The sequence below is a fragment of the Zingiber officinale genome, chromosome 10B (genome assembly GCF_018446385.1).
Source record: "Zingiber officinale cultivar Zhangliang chromosome 10B, Zo_v1.1, whole genome shotgun sequence".
Classification (NCBI taxonomy): Eukaryota; Viridiplantae; Streptophyta; class Magnoliopsida; order Zingiberales; family Zingiberaceae; genus Zingiber; species Zingiber officinale.
This window is the reverse complement of record NC_056005.1, coordinates 1,604,309-1,620,360: the sequence shown is the minus strand read 5'-3', so window position 1 is coordinate 1,620,360 and position 16,052 is coordinate 1,604,309. Positions and strand designations below refer to the sequence as shown.

At 41.7% G+C, this 16,052-nt stretch overlaps 2 protein-coding genes across 7 annotated transcripts; both read left to right on the top strand.

Annotated features, from left to right (window-relative positions):
- The first annotated feature begins 817 nt into the window (after positions 1-817).
- On the top strand, positions 818-3,644 carry LOC122030481 (probable thylakoidal processing peptidase 2, chloroplastic). Of its 2 annotated transcripts, XM_042589698.1 has the most exons (6): positions 819-1,882; positions 2,034-2,102; positions 2,214-2,282; positions 2,390-2,476; positions 3,143-3,210; positions 3,334-3,644. In XM_042589698.1, exons 1-6 carry the CDS (start codon positions 950-952, stop codon positions 3,437-3,439), a joined length of 1,332 nt encoding a protein of 443 aa, XP_042445632.1. In that variant the 5' UTR covers positions 819-949; the 3' UTR covers positions 3,440-3,644. The 2 variants fall into 2 exon arrangements, with proteins under 2 accessions (XP_042445633.1, XP_042445632.1); XM_042589699.1 differs by lacking the exon at positions 2,214-2,282 and having other exon boundaries at positions 818-1,882.
- A 6,242-nt stretch (positions 3,645-9,886) lies between these two features.
- LOC122029948 (dof zinc finger protein DOF3.7-like) lies at positions 9,887-14,681 on the top strand. Of its 5 annotated transcripts, none has more exons than XM_042589093.1 (3): positions 9,888-11,145; positions 11,436-11,518; positions 11,644-11,797. In XM_042589093.1, the coding sequence occupies exons 1-2, from the start codon at positions 10,203-10,205 to the stop codon at positions 11,459-11,461; spliced, it is 969 nt and encodes a 322-aa protein (XP_042445027.1). In that variant the 5' UTR covers positions 9,888-10,202; the 3' UTR covers positions 11,462-11,518; positions 11,644-11,797. The 5 variants fall into 5 exon arrangements, with proteins under 5 accessions (XP_042445025.1, XP_042445027.1, XP_042445026.1 ...); XM_042589090.1 differs by lacking the exons at positions 11,436-11,518; positions 11,644-11,797 and adding exons at positions 12,153-13,346; positions 14,370-14,681 and having other exon boundaries at positions 9,889-11,078; XM_042589094.1 differs by lacking the exon at positions 11,644-11,797 and adding an exon at positions 11,819-12,296 and having other exon boundaries at positions 9,889-11,145.
- The last annotated feature ends 1,371 nt before the right edge of the window (positions 14,682-16,052 follow it).

Sequence of the window (16,052 nt, the reverse complement as noted above, 5' to 3'; positions counted from 1 at the left end):
GTTTTATGTCTAAACAGATAATATCCAGTCAAAGTCTACATTCAAAAGTAGTGGTTTCAAGGGTCTGATCAATCATTTTTTTTTAAATTAAAAGAAAAGTAAAATATTTCAAGTCAATTGTTCAATAAATGTAAACAATTAAGATAAATTGTTCATGTGGTGTACCTATAATCTCTGTGTGTACCTAAAATTAAAAATAATAAACAAAGTCCTCGGGAAATAACGCAGCAGGTGCCTTTTTAATTTTGAGTCCTAATTAATGGATGAATTTTTTTGATTGACGGTAGAATTGATGGATTATTGATCATGAGTAACTTTTAGTTATTTAGATAATTAATGGAAAACTTTTATAGATGGGTCATTTTAGATTAATTAATTTTTTATTAAATTATATAAGTAATCTTTTGGATCATTGTTTGTGGTCCAACAGATATGACACTCGTATTTATGATCGAATTAAGATCGTGATTCGATTATAAATGGTTGCGATCTCTTCTTGGGTTTATCATCCCGACCAGATTATAATTTTTGTTTGGAGCAGATAGTCGAAGGCTGCTCGAAGGCTGGAGTTTTTTTTTTTCTTGATTTTATTAAAATTTAAATTCATAATTTTGTCCCATACTAAGTAACTTAGCTCCGGGAGCATTTAGTAATTTTAAAAACTTATCAATGGTTCAATAAAAAGCTGTGAATTAATCGATTTGGTGAAATTTTTTTGCAAAAACAGTGGGAGTAATAAGACAAAGTGTTACATTTTATTGGACCGGAGGATTCCGGTTCGGTTTATTGTAAATGGGAACTGCATATAAATTCCATGATCGGTTCGACGCTTCTTCTCGAGTCTCCCTTTCCTTTGGAGCTCGGCTCCTCCCGGAAAGGCTTCTCTTCCCAAATCGTAACCCTAGTTCTCCCTCGATCCTTTCGACGGGGATCGCTGAATCTCGCGGCCATGGCAATTCGACAGACTGTCTATCTCTCCGGCTACCTCGCGCACAACTTCGCCTCCGCCGCCGGAACCCATTTCCGATCAGTCAACCAGTCCGTCGGTCGTCCTCTCGCCTCCCTCTTCGCCGCTCAGTGCGCAGAGCATGATTCTTCTCTCCAACACGGATCGAGGAGGAGCCGTGATGTCACGGATACACGGTCTGCTGTCGCCTCCGCCGCCCCCTCATCAGCTCCCGCGGCCAAGGATCAGTCTGCCGGTCGTCCCCTCGCTTCTCTCTTCCCCGGTCACGGTGCGGAACATGAGTCTTCTTTTCATGTCGTATCGAGGAGGAACCTGGACGTCCCCCTTGCGACACCGACTGCTGTCGCCTCTGCCCCCTCATCAGCTTCGGCAGCTAAGGATCCGATAACTAATCTGACAGTTTGCTTGATCTCCGTCTTCGCCTCTGGATCTGGATCGTTGAGCGGCACCAGCGCCCTTGGGGTCGCCTCTTCGTTGTCGGTCGGGTTCAAGCCATCTTCTTTCATCCCATTCTTCCAAGCATCAAAGTGGTTTCCTTGTAGTGACCTCCTCCCTGGATCAAGTGTTGGCCCGGAGGATAAGAAAGAGATAAGTACTTTACATCCTGCTAGAGATGAGAACAGAGGAGGAAGAATAGTTTCTTCTGCACATGCGAGTGAAGAGAAAAAATGCTCCTCCAAAGCCTCCACAGTTTCAATGATGGAAAGTTTTGATGTCAAAGGAAACAATGGGGCTAGTGTCGCAAATCATTGGTTCTCTCGCATGTTTGGCTCCTGTTCGGAAGATGCAAAGGTGCTAATAGCTGCTGTGACAGTTCCTCTGTTGTCTGGATCACGCTTGGCGGAGCCTAGGTCGATTCCCACAAGGTCGATGTACCCAACGCTGGATGTTGGAGATCGGATTCTTGCAGAGAAAGTAATAGTCTTCAACAATTTTTTGTTCTATTTCATGTATTGATTCATTTATTGTATTCTTTTGGTTATTTCGTTTGTAAGAAAAATTTCTGACTTGCACAGCTATATTTTGGGTATGTTATTTACGATTGTTTTTTTTAATGTTGCTATAGGTTTCTTATTGTTTCAGAGAGCCTGAAATTACTGATATTGTTATCTTCACTGCTCCTCCAACTCTCGAGGTATGGTTCATTCTACTGTTGCTAGTAATTATTTTTGCCAAAGAAGTATATGAAGCATCTTCTGTTTATAATTAACTTTTCTGATATAAAATCATTGTATATCGTATATAGCAACATGGGTATAACTCCGCTGATGTCTTTATAAAAAGAGTAGTAGCCAAGGCTGGTGACTATGTTGAAGTATGCTTCTAGCCTCATTGTGGCAATTCACGTGCTCTTGAAAAATTTTCGTTTGTAGGTTATAGGTTGCTTACAATTTACTATGATTATTCTCGTTTCTCATTTAGGTCCGTGATGGTAAACTATTGGTGAATGGTATCATCCAGAATGAGGAATTCATTCTAGAGCCTCTTGATTATGATATGGAACCAATGGTATGATCAATTAATTTGATTTGAATTATTTAATTTTAGTTTTTAAAGTTAGTCTGATTGCTAGAAATGAGCACTAAAATTTTTTCACAACTAATGTGTTTCCATGCTATAGATGATGGTACTATACATTAGAATAATTCTTTCTAGCCTAGTATATATGACTAGTCAGGTAGTCACATTCCCTAAAACTTTTATCAAATTTTTATAGTGTTGATTGCTAATGCTTTGGTGTACTATGTTCACAAATTTTACTAGAAAGAAATACATGTGTGCCAATTTTTAACCCTCACAGCAATGATTGGAAGGATTTCTATTTCATAAAATAACTCCTTTCTAATGAATAGAAAAAGGAAATATTCACTATAGACCTTGTCTAAGTGAATAGAATTTGAGTCATCATCAACATCAACATCTATCGTGTTAGTGCCAACTATTTGGGAGCGACTATATGGGTCTTACCTCTCCATTATCCTTTATGCAAAGTTGCATCACTAGTATAGTAAATAACTGTAGGATTCACTTAAAATGATGACCATCATTGAAATGAATATTATTAGATAGGCTTGTTAACCTGCAGATCATGTAATGATTTTTGTTTTTATTTTGATGTATATTTTATAATTCTTCTTGTAGTAACTAATCACTGCTTTTTTCTTAAATAAATAGCTTATTCCTGAGGGCTATGTCTTTGTTCTGGGGGATAATCGTAACAACAGCTTTGACTCTCACAATTGGTGAGCCTTCTGAGATAAATTTGATTGGCTAATTAACTTGAGTTTTTCTCCAAAATTGTAAAATTTCTCATTCAACACTAATTAATATTGGCCATTGTCTTATAATTATTCCTCCTTATGCAGGGGACCGCTCCCAGTTAAAAACATTCTTGGAAGGTCAGTTCTGCGCTACTGGCCCCCTTCAAAAATTTCAGAAACCATAAGCGAGCGCACCAAATGCAGCCCATAGTGTGGCTTAGTTATCTCTAGGAGGGATTCATTTATTTGTCAAATAACAGAATTAACAATGCAGTCTATGCATCCTTCTGAAGTTGCAGGAGTAATACCACGGTTCTTTGGATGAGTAAAGTGGATGTAGAATTGTAAATATGATGTTTAAGAGTATCATCATGTGCATCTAGAACTGTTCCGTTTTATGTATGTGCTTTTGTCTATCATGAGCTTATCTATGGGTAGGAACAAGACCGGAGGTGCACATGTTAAAAAAATTATAGAGCTGCATTTTTGAATTATGGCGGCGTAATCATGCGTCAGAAGGGAAGTTCTTGTTGCAAACCAGGAATGGAGGGGAAACATATTCATCATGCATTAGAACTGCATTATGGCTCGGCCAAACCCACATTGGGTACAAGAAAATCATAGAGCTCAAGATTTTGCATCTTCACAGTCCACGGAGTAGTCAGATTGTATGCTTTGGTAGTTTGTTTGTTGAATTATTTGTCCTTAATTCATTCCATGAATACCCTACTTTCGCAAAATCCAATTACATTCTTGATCATTATCTTTGTTTTGGAGACGACAAATTCTGCACTTCTTGAAGAAATATATTGGAAAGCCCTTTAGCATTCTGGCACAGGTTTTTGACAAAATTAGTAACTGTAGGAGTAAGTTTCTGAGTCGGAGTACTCTTGTATTCTCTTGTCGTTGTACTGTTATTGTACTTAATGAGAGGTTATGCTTTGTTTCAAAAAGTGTCACGCCCTTCAATCGTGGCAATTTCTGGATTCTTGCTTATCAAAGTGGATAGCATAATATTGGAGTTGCATAATTGGCTTTAAAGCGTCAGTTAATGGAAGAAAACACGAGTTTAAGGTAGGAGTTCTGAATTCGTTCGTAGCTGCCTTGTGTATCTACTGACATGCGAACAAAGATTGATAAAAGCTAGAGCAATCTCTTAGTTTGTTTCAATATGATTTACTAATTATTATGTTTTAATCTCTCTTTCACAATGCAGTTTAAGGATATTTCCATTATGATTTATTCATTAGAATTTCTTCCATTCTAATTCTTGTGCTTTGTTCTCCTGAAATTTTACCTTTAACTCGAATCCATGTATCTGGTAAGCACTTTAATTTAATCAACTCACTATCATAATGTTGTCTGTGCCTAAACTTTGGTTGATGGCGATATGAATCAACTTATCATTCTAAAATATTCTAAATAAGAAACAATGGCTCAATATATTTAATCTAAAAAATAAAATTTAGATATAAAATTGCACAAAAATGCTCAACAATTTGATAGGCAAATTAGTTTGTTGCATCATTTTCAGCTGAAAAGTTGTCTATGGCTTCTTTTGCAATTGGAGCGCTGACTTAAAAATCAGAGAGACATTTTCAATTATGTACTCCTGTAAATTGCAGACAATACTCCTGAGCAAATGAACACTCATAGTTGAACCACAAAAGAACATATTGGCTTTGCAGTTGTTTTTTCGGCTTGGACCGATCATGCTCCAACCTGATCGGTCTGGGAGTTGGTTGATCGGTCTGTGGACCGATCAGGCCCTAGGTTGATCGGTCCCCAGATCGATCAGGGCCTAGGTTGATCGGTCCCTAGACCGATCAACCAACTCTCTGTGAGAGTTGGCTTCGAAGCATGATCGGTCTATGGACCGATCAGGCTATAGGTGGATCGGTCCACAGACCGATCTCCCTACCTTTTTCTACCTCCAGACTATAGGTTGATTTTTTTTTTTTATTTTCTCGCTGACGTGGCAAGTATCACAGTAAAATCATACATAAAGTATCGTAACATAAGATTTCTGTATATATATCGTGGCTAGTTCATAGTTTATTATTGTTCATGGTATTTCGCCCTGTAGTTTATTGTTATTGTATACTCCTTATTCTACAAAGAATTCATCACGTTGGAATATAAATTCTCGACTACCGATGAGTATTAGAATCTGATTCATTCCGACAAAACCTGAACAAACAATGCATAGCCGATCAACAAAATCAGAGGAGACCAAGATCTTCATTATGGGAATAATCTCGTGAAACTGATATATATTAATTTAGTAAAGATGTCTGATGCATAATCTAAACATTGAGCATCGAATCTTGCGCCCAAAATCTTGGTCACGCATAGGGCCCTCCCCACCCTGTTGGACACAACAATTCTCCCCCACCTGTCCTGACGAATCTTCCCCCCCTTCCTCTCCAATGGCAGCGCCCTAACATGCCCTCCTCGCCACTGCCAGCTACTGACCTACCTACCTCTCTATCTACCTAGTCACATCCAAATTCCTATGCCACGAAATTTATTTATTATATACAAACCTGCATAATTATGATTAGATTTATAATTCGGAGTTTAGGAAGGTTAGGGGCTAAGCAAAAGTTGCAGTGGAGATCGGCCATTACAAGTATGAAATCATGAATCTTTCCTTCTAGTTAGGAAATCTAGCTATGCGGCAGCATGCACTCCTTTAAGCCTTTTGTAATCGACGATCGATCAGGCGCAGAGAGAGAGCGAGACGGCTGTGGAGATCGAGAAGGACCATTCCACCCGCACGAAAATCCACGCAGACCATGGGCACCAAACCGGAGCCTGATGTTTGTTTATACGTTCAAATCGATCGCCACCGCATCGACAAATTCCATGTCCGTTGTGTTGCATGGGATGGCGATGGATTCGTGAAGCCCTAGGAAAGTCGAAGCTGCCTGCTGCTGAGGGAGCAGACCTCTCCGTCATGATCAGTGATCGTACTTACTGCACACTAAAGAAGCGAGATCGTGAGAATTGAATGGATGATGGATGCATGGGATGGGTATGTTCCCCATGTCATGTCAAGTCATGCATTGATGTCGTATCATTATGTCATATCGTGGCAGGCACTGGCATCGGCACTGACATACATGCATCACCCACCTTCCCCTGCCTGCTCCTGCTCGCTCTGTTCCAGCTCCAGCGTCACCAGCCACTGTTGCATGCGTTGCATGCACCATTAACACCCATCGATGCCTTCTCGTCCCAGCTTCCATTACAGAGCCATGAGCTAGAAAAGAGAACCCAAGGGAATCTATCCTTCTGTCTCCCCGCTCTCTTTCTTTTCTCGCTTTCCTCTTATCAGCAGCACGCATCGCGCCAGTACTGTTCCTGAATTGAATAAGATTGGGGAGCGTGGGAAAAGAGCGTCCGATTTGGGACAAAATTAAAGCAGCGGGAGAGCCCGGATTCCGAGGGGTCGATTCAGTGACTCCGCTCCTTCCCTCCTCTTGTCCGTTATCTCTTTTTGACGGCGACCGCGGTGGGTTTGCGCGAGCCATCTCGCTGCCCGCTTCAGCGAAGCAACCGTCCCGTACGGCTCGGGCCGTGGCCAGTCCACGGGGGAGGGCCGTGCTGTGGTGCGTTGCTGGCGGTGAGCCGTCGCTTTCGCTGCGGTCTCGGCTTCCCTTGTTCCCTGACGGCACGCGCACTGACCGCGCTGCCTCGGGAACGCCGCGGCACCGCTTCCTTGCTTGCGCCATCTGCCATCACTCCCTCCGCGTCTCGGCTCAGCCCTACGCACCCAACCGCGCTACGCGACGCGACCGTCGTGGAGCCCACGTGCCAATTTTGTGGACTGGATTCTGACCGAGGCGAGGAGGAATAGTACGCTACGGCTCGTTTCTAAGCTTCCAAAAGGAGAAGACAAGATCGCGCCCAAACAAACTATAGATTGAAAACGACGAGAATTACTGCTCTGTTTAATATTCGTATATTGATCATTTATACACCGAAAAGTGGCGAGAATTTGCCGGAGGAGATCGTCGAAATCTGTGGCGCGAGTTCCGTGAGTGGGATTACGTCCACAATAATAAACTCCAACGTCTTGCATGGGAAACGTGCCTACGATTTATCCAGACATAGATCGACACAAAGGGGACATTCCCTTTGCACTCTTTCCGAAGCAATTAGCCTGCCTTCGTAATCATTTTCTTTGAATCGTGATTAATATAATCGATTAGATGACGGACACTGACTGAGGCCAGCTCACACTCCAACATCTTTAGTACCGTTTCCTTCCAAGATCTTGAACAGGTAGATTCACTTGGACCGGATCGGATTTCAGTCGCCTTCTCATTCTCATGCTTCTGACAACGTTCCTGGTTAACTTAAACGGATCGGCTTTACAGTAATCTTAATTCCTTCGATCCGATTAGAATAATGGTAAAGAAACAGTCGGAGCACCGGCTTTGAGCACTCTCTATGTCGTTGTCAGTGTTGAATCCAATGAAGGGAGATGATGGCGTTCCAATTTGTATCTACTCTCGAGGAACATGACAAGATGCCCACTGTCCCCGGCCATTTCCATACTTGTTTATGTTTTGCTCCAAAATCTAACCATCATGTCTCTAAAATCTAGGGATCTTAGACTAGGGATTACGCGCGAGGACCCTATCCTTCGTGCCCCGGTTGCATTGACTAAGATTTCATCCACAAACCAAACCACAAAGTTATCAAGCACCGACAGGACGATATGGCTCGGTTTATTTATATTAGTTTCAGTGAACGACTCATTCCACGAACGGATTTAATTAAAGATGCAGGACGAAATATGCTTGGCTGGGGCGATATGTGATTGGGACATTGCATTGACTGAATGATTGAATTCTACGGAACGCAGATAAAGTTTGTGATCGATTGTGAGTTGGTGCTTTTTGGATTAATTATGGAACATATAAAAAAAACTTATATATATTTTGTCTTTTTTTAATCGTCCGAGCAGAGCTGTGTGCTATACACTTCTTGAAAACATATGGCTGCTGTCGTGAAATGATACGGCTTCATATAAATGATTTCAAAGATAATATCGATCGATAATTAAGATGAATATATTAAACTGAAGTTGAGATAGTGTAGTGGTCAAAATTAAAGTATAAGTATCTGGATATATCATTTTTAATGGGGCTTAATTGTCTATTTATTGTGAGCATGAATTTCAATATAAATTCGATCTACTCTAGAGTCGATCGGATATCTGAATTAGTTTTCAACTTTTCCTAAGCATGACCCCCAATAGTAATTTGATTAACTCCATAATCGGTTGGATTTTTAGAGCTCAATGTCCCATTCTTCATGGGCATGACTCCAAGTATAAACTCGGCCCGTCCTAGAATCGGCCGAACCTCTGGGCCTCAGTTCTGTATTTATCATGGGCATAATTTTCAATATAAATCTGACCGACCCTATAACTAGTTGGACTTGTATAGCTCAGTTCCTCATTTCTCATGGATATAACTCCCAACATAAATCCAACCAGCCCTATAATCGACCGGACCTCCGGGGCTCAGTTCCCTACTTCTTATGGGCATAACTCCCAATATAAATTTTACCGGCTTTAAAGCCGGTTGGACCTTCAGAGTTCAATTCCCTACTTCTCATGGGCATGACTTTCAACATAAACTCCACCAACCTTATAGCTAGTTGGAGCTTCGGGACTCAGTTTGCCACTTCATATGGACATAACTCCCAACATAAATCCGATCGGTCGTATAATCAGTCGGACCTTCGAAGCTTAGTTCTCCACTTTTCATGGATATGACTTCCAGTATAAATTCGACCGGCCTATGCCAATCGGACTTCAACTGGGCTTGGCTTCCTACCTCACATGGATATGACTTCAAACATAAACTTGATCGGACCTTCGAGGCTTAAGTTTTCCACTTTTCATAGATATGACTTCCAGTATAAACTCGACTGACCTATACCAATCGGACTTCAATTGGGCTTGGCTTCCTACCTCACATGGGCATACCTCCAAACATAAACTTGATCGCCTAGCTCCGAGCTTGATCATACTCCCTCTAGAAGATAGTCTTGTTATGGAATCATAATTACATGTCCACTACTCTAACATATACATGCAACAGATTCTTCCTCTGTCTAGAAGAATGTAGTCATATATCTCCACTACCCTATATATTCTGACACTTAATGTTCCCTGATGCCTTATTATTATGGAGGGATAATATGAAAGAGGATCATCTCTGTTGGCCAGGTACATATACATACATACGTATTCATATTATTGTTCTACTATTAATCTTGTTCTTCATTTTGCTCGGTTACCATTATAACTTGAGCATTAAAATACTTGCACCATGACCCCTCATTGATTCTTGCCTTGATGTTTCTATCGATTTTATCTATAATATGCGCGAGTCCATAACTCCTAGCTCCGTCAATGTTCTAACTTCGCGGACGGAATCACGACCCTATGTGTTTATTCATCATGATAGAGTTTGCGATGACGATAAGAAACTTAAAATTGGATCTTACAAGGGACGTAAGCAGAATCATGTCAGTGTGAATTAATAGAATTTATATTACGTTTTTAAATTTGTACGAGAAGTGAGAAATTAAGTGGTGAATAATAGTGAAATAAATATGAACATCGGCATCGGCATCGGCATGATAAAATACTGCAACTTTGCAGTTCCCCAAAACCTCTCTTGGTCTGGTTTGCTTGCTGAGGGACAACAAGTGCATCCATGGCAGTTTCTTTTTCCCTCTCCTCTCTCCTATATAATCCACCTTCCACAATCCACTCCACGTTATTCGATCTCCCCATTATCCATCACTCTGATCCAAACATAACCTCTCCTTCCTTTTGAAGGATCCTTCTTACTCACCAAAGCCACTGCATTTCTTTACCTCTTCATCTTCCTTTTGCTCCTTGTTCTTTTTCCTTCTGTTCAATTGTCTTTCTGTCGATCGAGAAAATGATCCAAGGGTTATTAGGCGGAGTCGTGGAGGAGAGGAAGACGATCTCGCACCTCATCGACCACTCCCCTACCTCCTCCAACATCTCCTCCCCTTCTTCCTCGCTCACGTCGGCGGCCGCTGCCGGAGATCAGCAGCAGCAGCAGCAGAATCTGCGGTGCCCGCGGTGCGACTCCACGAACACCAAGTTCTGCTACTACAACAACTACAACCTCACCCAGCCGCGCCACTTCTGCAAGACCTGCCGGCGCTACTGGACCAAGGGCGGCGCCCTCCGCAACGTCCCCATCGGCGGCGGATGCCGCAAGACCAAGGTGGTCCCCGCCATCGCCGCCGCCGTCTGCAGCCCTAAGCCTGCGCCCAACAAGGCCAAGCCGCCGGCCGCCGGCTCCGACCTCCTTCTGAGATCCGGTTTAGGTGGCGCCGGCGGGCTAGAGAGCGATCTCTCCGCCGCCGGCCCGTTGCTCTGGGCTTCGCCGCACACTTCCCATCTGATGAGCCTGTTGAGGTCCGGCGCCGGCATGCAGATCTCCGGCACGCACTGCGGCCTCAACCTTGGCTCGCCGGCGGCCAGACCGAAGGAGGACCGCTCCTTGCTCTGTTCAAACACGGCGGCCGATCTAAATGCCCATGCCCTGAGCTTGGATCCCCTGAACCAGCTCGGTTTGGGCGCCTCTCTGTGGAAAAACCACCACCACCACAGCATCAACAACAACTACTACCACCAACCGCAGTCACGGCAGCTGCCGCAGCAAAATGGCAACCACCTGCAGGCTATAAGCGACATGCCAAGCTCTGAAATCCAAGACCTGTACCAAAAGTTCAAATCCTCAACCAACTACTACAACGAGCCGCTGCAAACGGTGATCGGCAACCAGGGGCGGATCCAGGATTTGAACATTGGGGGGGCCAAAACTTGTGCCGCTACATTCATTGTCGATGGTGCGGGAGAATTTAGAATTCATTATATATTTAGAAAAACTCGTGACCTAAGTTTTCTATTGGTAGTTTGATATCAATATCTCGAAGTAATATTGTGACATTGAAATAAGCTGTCGGCCCTTGTTTCACATCGGAGCTACATGCGAACTTGTATGGTCTAAAGACCAGTTATATGATAACGTTAGGGTAGAATTCAATTTGCCATCCTTTTGATCATTCACATCTATTCAGCATCTATTACTTTGCATTTCATTATTGCTATTCATAATATGGGTTTATTAATTGGTTAGGTACTCTAATTACTACATCAAGCTGAAGCGTCTGAGTATTCGAATTGCTTTCCTCTCACATTCGTGACATTCTTCACATGCAGGTACTCCTTATCTACAACTCTATTTGCCATCAAACAAAAATATATATAGCTTTCACCTGCTCAACTTCACCTATAGAGCCCAGTAAATTCTTCACTGTTGACCAACATAACTCGATGTTTTTCAGGGGGTCTATTTGTTGATCGCAAAATGCCTCTATTTGGCATCCTATTATCAATATATACACTATTTCCATTCCCTGAATTTTGTAATAGCAGATCTGGAGTTTGTCAATGTTTTTCTTTGGCTTAGTTTATCCTTTGTTGAATGTTCATTGTATCTTATTCTTTGGAACACTCCAGTCTAGTAGATATGGAGTCTGTCAAGTCTGCAACTGAAGAGTAGAGACCTCCTCCACACTGACAGCACCCTACTTTTATCTTTCTCGTTGTTAGCGACCTCAACGCCACTGGCTACGCAATATGCTTCAGTGTTGGGATAAACCTTCACCATGATCCACCAACTTTTGGTTTCTCCGGACGACAATTTTGAAAAGAGATCTCTGCTTGAGTGTCTTCAAATTTTGCTCATGAGAAGAGAGCTAAAAGCAGGACTGATCCAGGATTTACACATGGACTGGGGTGGGGGGGCCATGGCCCCCCCAAGTCACTATGTAAATCCGCCTCTGTCGGCAACGCCAACGCCGGATTCGAGCATTCCTCTTGCAACGGTTCCACCGCTTCGAGTTCCATGTTGTCGAATTCCGCCATTGCCGCCGCAGCTTCTGCGACGGCGACCATCTTAGAGCCAATCCCACAGCTCTCTGCTGCGGCCGAATTCGGTTACTGGAACAACAACCCCGCACTGGCGGCATGGTCCGATCTCCCAACCCCGAATGGTGCGTTCCATTAATGATCAGGAAAAGTTAGGACTCACTTTTGTTCTGTTGTAGTAATTTGTGTTTAGGCTTCTTAATGTCGTCGTTTGTTCATGGTGGTGAACTGAGATGATATCTTCAGTCAAATTATAGATATGGGAAATGTGATGGACGTACTGTTAGGTTTCTCTTTTTTAATCATTGTTGTGTTTTTAAGGGCGTGTTTACTCTGTGTATCATCAGCTGCTACATCGAGATCGATTGATAATTAGATATAGTGGTTAGTCACCCTTTTCTTGGTCTCTGTCTTTTGGTGGCCTAATTCTCAAAGAGAAGTACGCAATGTTCGATCGTGACAAAAAGAGGAGACGTTGATTTCAAATCGATGAGTCGATCGGATGGAAATTGAGATGTGGATCCGGAGTGTGAGTGTGATGAAAGTGGGGAAAAAGAGGAGATATGATGGGAGGGAGATTCCTTCTTGTTGTGAAGTGAGAAAGTGGAGAGGTAAAGAGGGAGGATGGCAGCCTTTGGAAGGGGGTGTGGCCTAAACGCAGCAGGCGAATTAGATTCTTCCCCCACCCAACACACGCACTGCAGCCTTATGTTTTTAGAGACAGCAAGAGAGAGAGAGAGAAAGAGAGAGAGGAGGGGAGAGGGAGAATTTGGCCTCCTTTTCTGATTTAGTTTCATTTAGAATCTATCTATATCCTTCCAACTATTGAATGCCTAGATTTTGGAAATCATTATGAACATTTTTTTAGTTGAATTTAAATCGTGCAAAATGATTTAAGCAAACAAAGGCCCATATAAGGACGAGAACGAGTCCATGTAATTAAAGCCCAAAATGAACCTCTGCTGGACCATGAAATGGAAGCCCAAGTTGTTAGACGGCGAGGTGGACATGGTCGATCTTTCCGGAGAGAAGGAAAATAGGCGGAGGACGATGGTAGGAGCATCATATGGGATAGAGGAAGATTGGAAGAGCGATCGCGAAGCCGCGTTGATGAAAGGTGAGAACTTACTCATTGCTCGTGTTAATTGAAGGATGCATTTGATGGATCAAGATCGAAGCTTTATTCGAAAACCCTCTTTCTTGTTTCATATTCTACTCTTTTTCTGAGTCAGGAATCCTTCTCGTCGTCAAGTTAGTGACATATAACTAACTGGAGCTATATCAGCGACGCAGAGAAAACCCACTGTTCATTTTTCTTTCTTTTTTGTTTGAAATTTAATGTTTGCAAGTTACTAGGAAAGCTGTCATAACAGAAGGAGAAGTGAGAAATGTCAGTACAGTGGGTTATATCTAGTGAACTGGTGGATCAATGGCTGAGTTGCTCTTTGGAAAAAAAAAAACTAAATGTGCAATTTGTTTCTATGATTTTGCTGACACGGTGAAAGAAGGATGTGTTTGTGGAGTTCCATCTTGAGAACCAGGCAACTTCATACCATTCGGCATGGAACAATATGATTACGTAACCGCTGGTAGTAATGTGGCATGAACATGTCCACTGAGGTCGAAAATCTGGTGGCTTGAAAACATCGTTAGTATGGCATAATGATGGAAGTGCCATCTGACATATGTCATGAGGCAACATCCTATGGACATCACATGGGTTGTTTTGAAGGATAAATTGAGTGAAAGTGTGTCATCTAAGTATCAGGCAACATTCAAGAATGAAAGTTCATGGAAGAGATTTTCAATGTGACAAAGTTGACACCATTAGTCTGTCGAAAAATGTGTTATAGAGCCAATTGAACCGTGTGCATAATGAAAGCGTGAACTCTATCATGAGGGTAAATGAAACCACAAATCATTCTAACTCTTGGGCCCCCCGGATAGAAGAAGAAGTGTCTACTGCATCTATTGTGTAAAGAATTTCAAGCAATCGACCAGAAAGTTGTAGAAATGGTGCTTTAGAGTGAAAAAGAAAATGATTGCAGAGAGACATACGTTAAGGCATTGTGTGTATTGATGAAACTAGTTTCCTATCCATATCACTTTAATAACTGAGAATTGATAATGATCAATGCAGGGAAGTGGAGTAGGCTTCAGAGGATTTGCCATAACTTTCTCCATCAATTTTGAAGCAAATTCAGACAAGGGCTCAAGTGAGACCAGAACATGTTTTGAATTGGAAGGAGACATTGCTTGAGAAGCCATGCATTCTAAAAGTGGAATGGAGGTTTTATTGCAAAATGAAATACTTGTTGGTTGTATAATGGTGTAATGCAGAATGAGAGATTGGTTTGAGACCAAGAGTAAATATGTTGTATGCATTAGTTTGTGTGTTTGCTTAGGAATTGACCTTCAATTGCAACGAATTTTCTGCATGAAACTTTCTTTATTGTGCTAATTAGAAGATCAGAAATATTTACACTGGATGGCAGAGTATGTTAGGTGACCTTCAGAATGTAGTGGTTTGTTTGGGGTTTTATTTATGAAAGAACTAGTAGAGCCTACTCTAGCAAAATCACCATTTAAGTTCCATAATGAAAATGTACAAGGGAACCGAATATCGCCCAATTACGACAATGCTGCTTTTGATGTTCTAAATGCTAAAGGTGTGATAGGTGATAAAATTTTCAGTTTTCATAATTTGGAATTCATATCAAGTCTTAGTTTCTCCAGTTGATGTTGATTTGAATACATTGCTTCAATCCAAAGTCCTACATATGATTCATTTGAAGCGAAACTGTATTACAATGAAATATGAGTGTGAAATTTTCTATGCGTGTAGCTTCTGTGCTTGATATACATACAATAATTGAATCTGCACAATTTCATTGCTTACATAAATGCAATATATAATTACTTTTCGGAAAAATACAGCTTGATAAGGATAGCTTTCTGAGGATGATTAGTTTTTAATATACTGAGTTTCCTTATGCAGCTCATGCCCCTTCAGAAGCTACCAGATCAACCACTGAAATAGTGACAGCCACAAAATTTTCTGTCATGGGCAAGTGATTCACAAACTAATTGAAGACCAATAAAACTAACCGATGTGATTCAATTACCGTATGCCTTGATCTTATCTCTTCCACATCTTCCATACATCTTAAATGCAGATTCTTCCTCACTATCTACCATTTGTTTACTTAGACAGTGCGCTGCTTCACCATGAAAATGATCTTTTTGTCTCCAAGCTCTGCATATCTTGTCAGAATATTAGAATTTTGATTCTTCCTCGTTATCTATTATTTTTATTGTGACTGTTTGTTGCTAGCTTCATCATGAATGGATCTCATGTCTCCAACCACCAATGAAGGCAAAACCAGTGTCGGTATAATTCGTATTCTTCTGTCTAATTCATAAATCATTAAATCTTGAAGGAGACGAGCCATCGCCGCTGCTGGTATAGTATTTAGTATATCTTTAATTAATTCTTTCAGGCTCATAAAGCATTCAATGCTGCATGATATGACGGGGGAGAGGAAATGCAGATTCCTTCCCATGTGAAGTGGGTCCTAATGGAATCAGCAATTTTCTTCAATTCTCTGTCTCGTGGGTACTTGCAAAAGGACACCAAAATTAAATGCATGACGATATACAGTTGATAATCTGTTCAAGGTTATCCAGATCATTGATGGATGAGCTCCATTGGCCATTGCAAGGTAGGACAGATCATTATTTGCTTTCTATTCTTATGTAACTTGGCGTGCCCAATTCGTTAGTGTCTGAAAGAGATTTACAAGTTTCTGTTATATAGGAAGAG

Excerpts from the sequence above, each read along its gene's own strand:
- LOC122030481 (XM_042589698.1), top strand. The coding sequence starts at position 950 with ATGGCAATTCGACAGACTGTCTATCTCTCCGGCTACCTCGCGCACAAC. Across the intron at positions 2,477-3,142 it reads ATTATGATATGGAACCAATG|CTTATTCCTGAGGGCTATGT; the intron begins GTATGATCAATT and ends TTAAATAAATAG. Across the intron at positions 3,211-3,333 it reads AGCTTTGACTCTCACAATTG|GGGACCGCTCCCAGTTAAAA; the intron begins GTGAGCCTTCTG and ends CTCCTTATGCAG.
- LOC122029948 (XM_042589090.1), top strand. The coding sequence starts at position 10,203 with ATGATCCAAGGGTTATTAGGCGGAGTCGTGGAGGAGAGGAAGACGATC. Across the intron at positions 11,079-12,152 it reads TGCAAACGGTGATCGGCAAC|GCCAACGCCGGATTCGAGCA; the intron begins CAGGGGCGGATC and ends TCTGTCGGCAAC.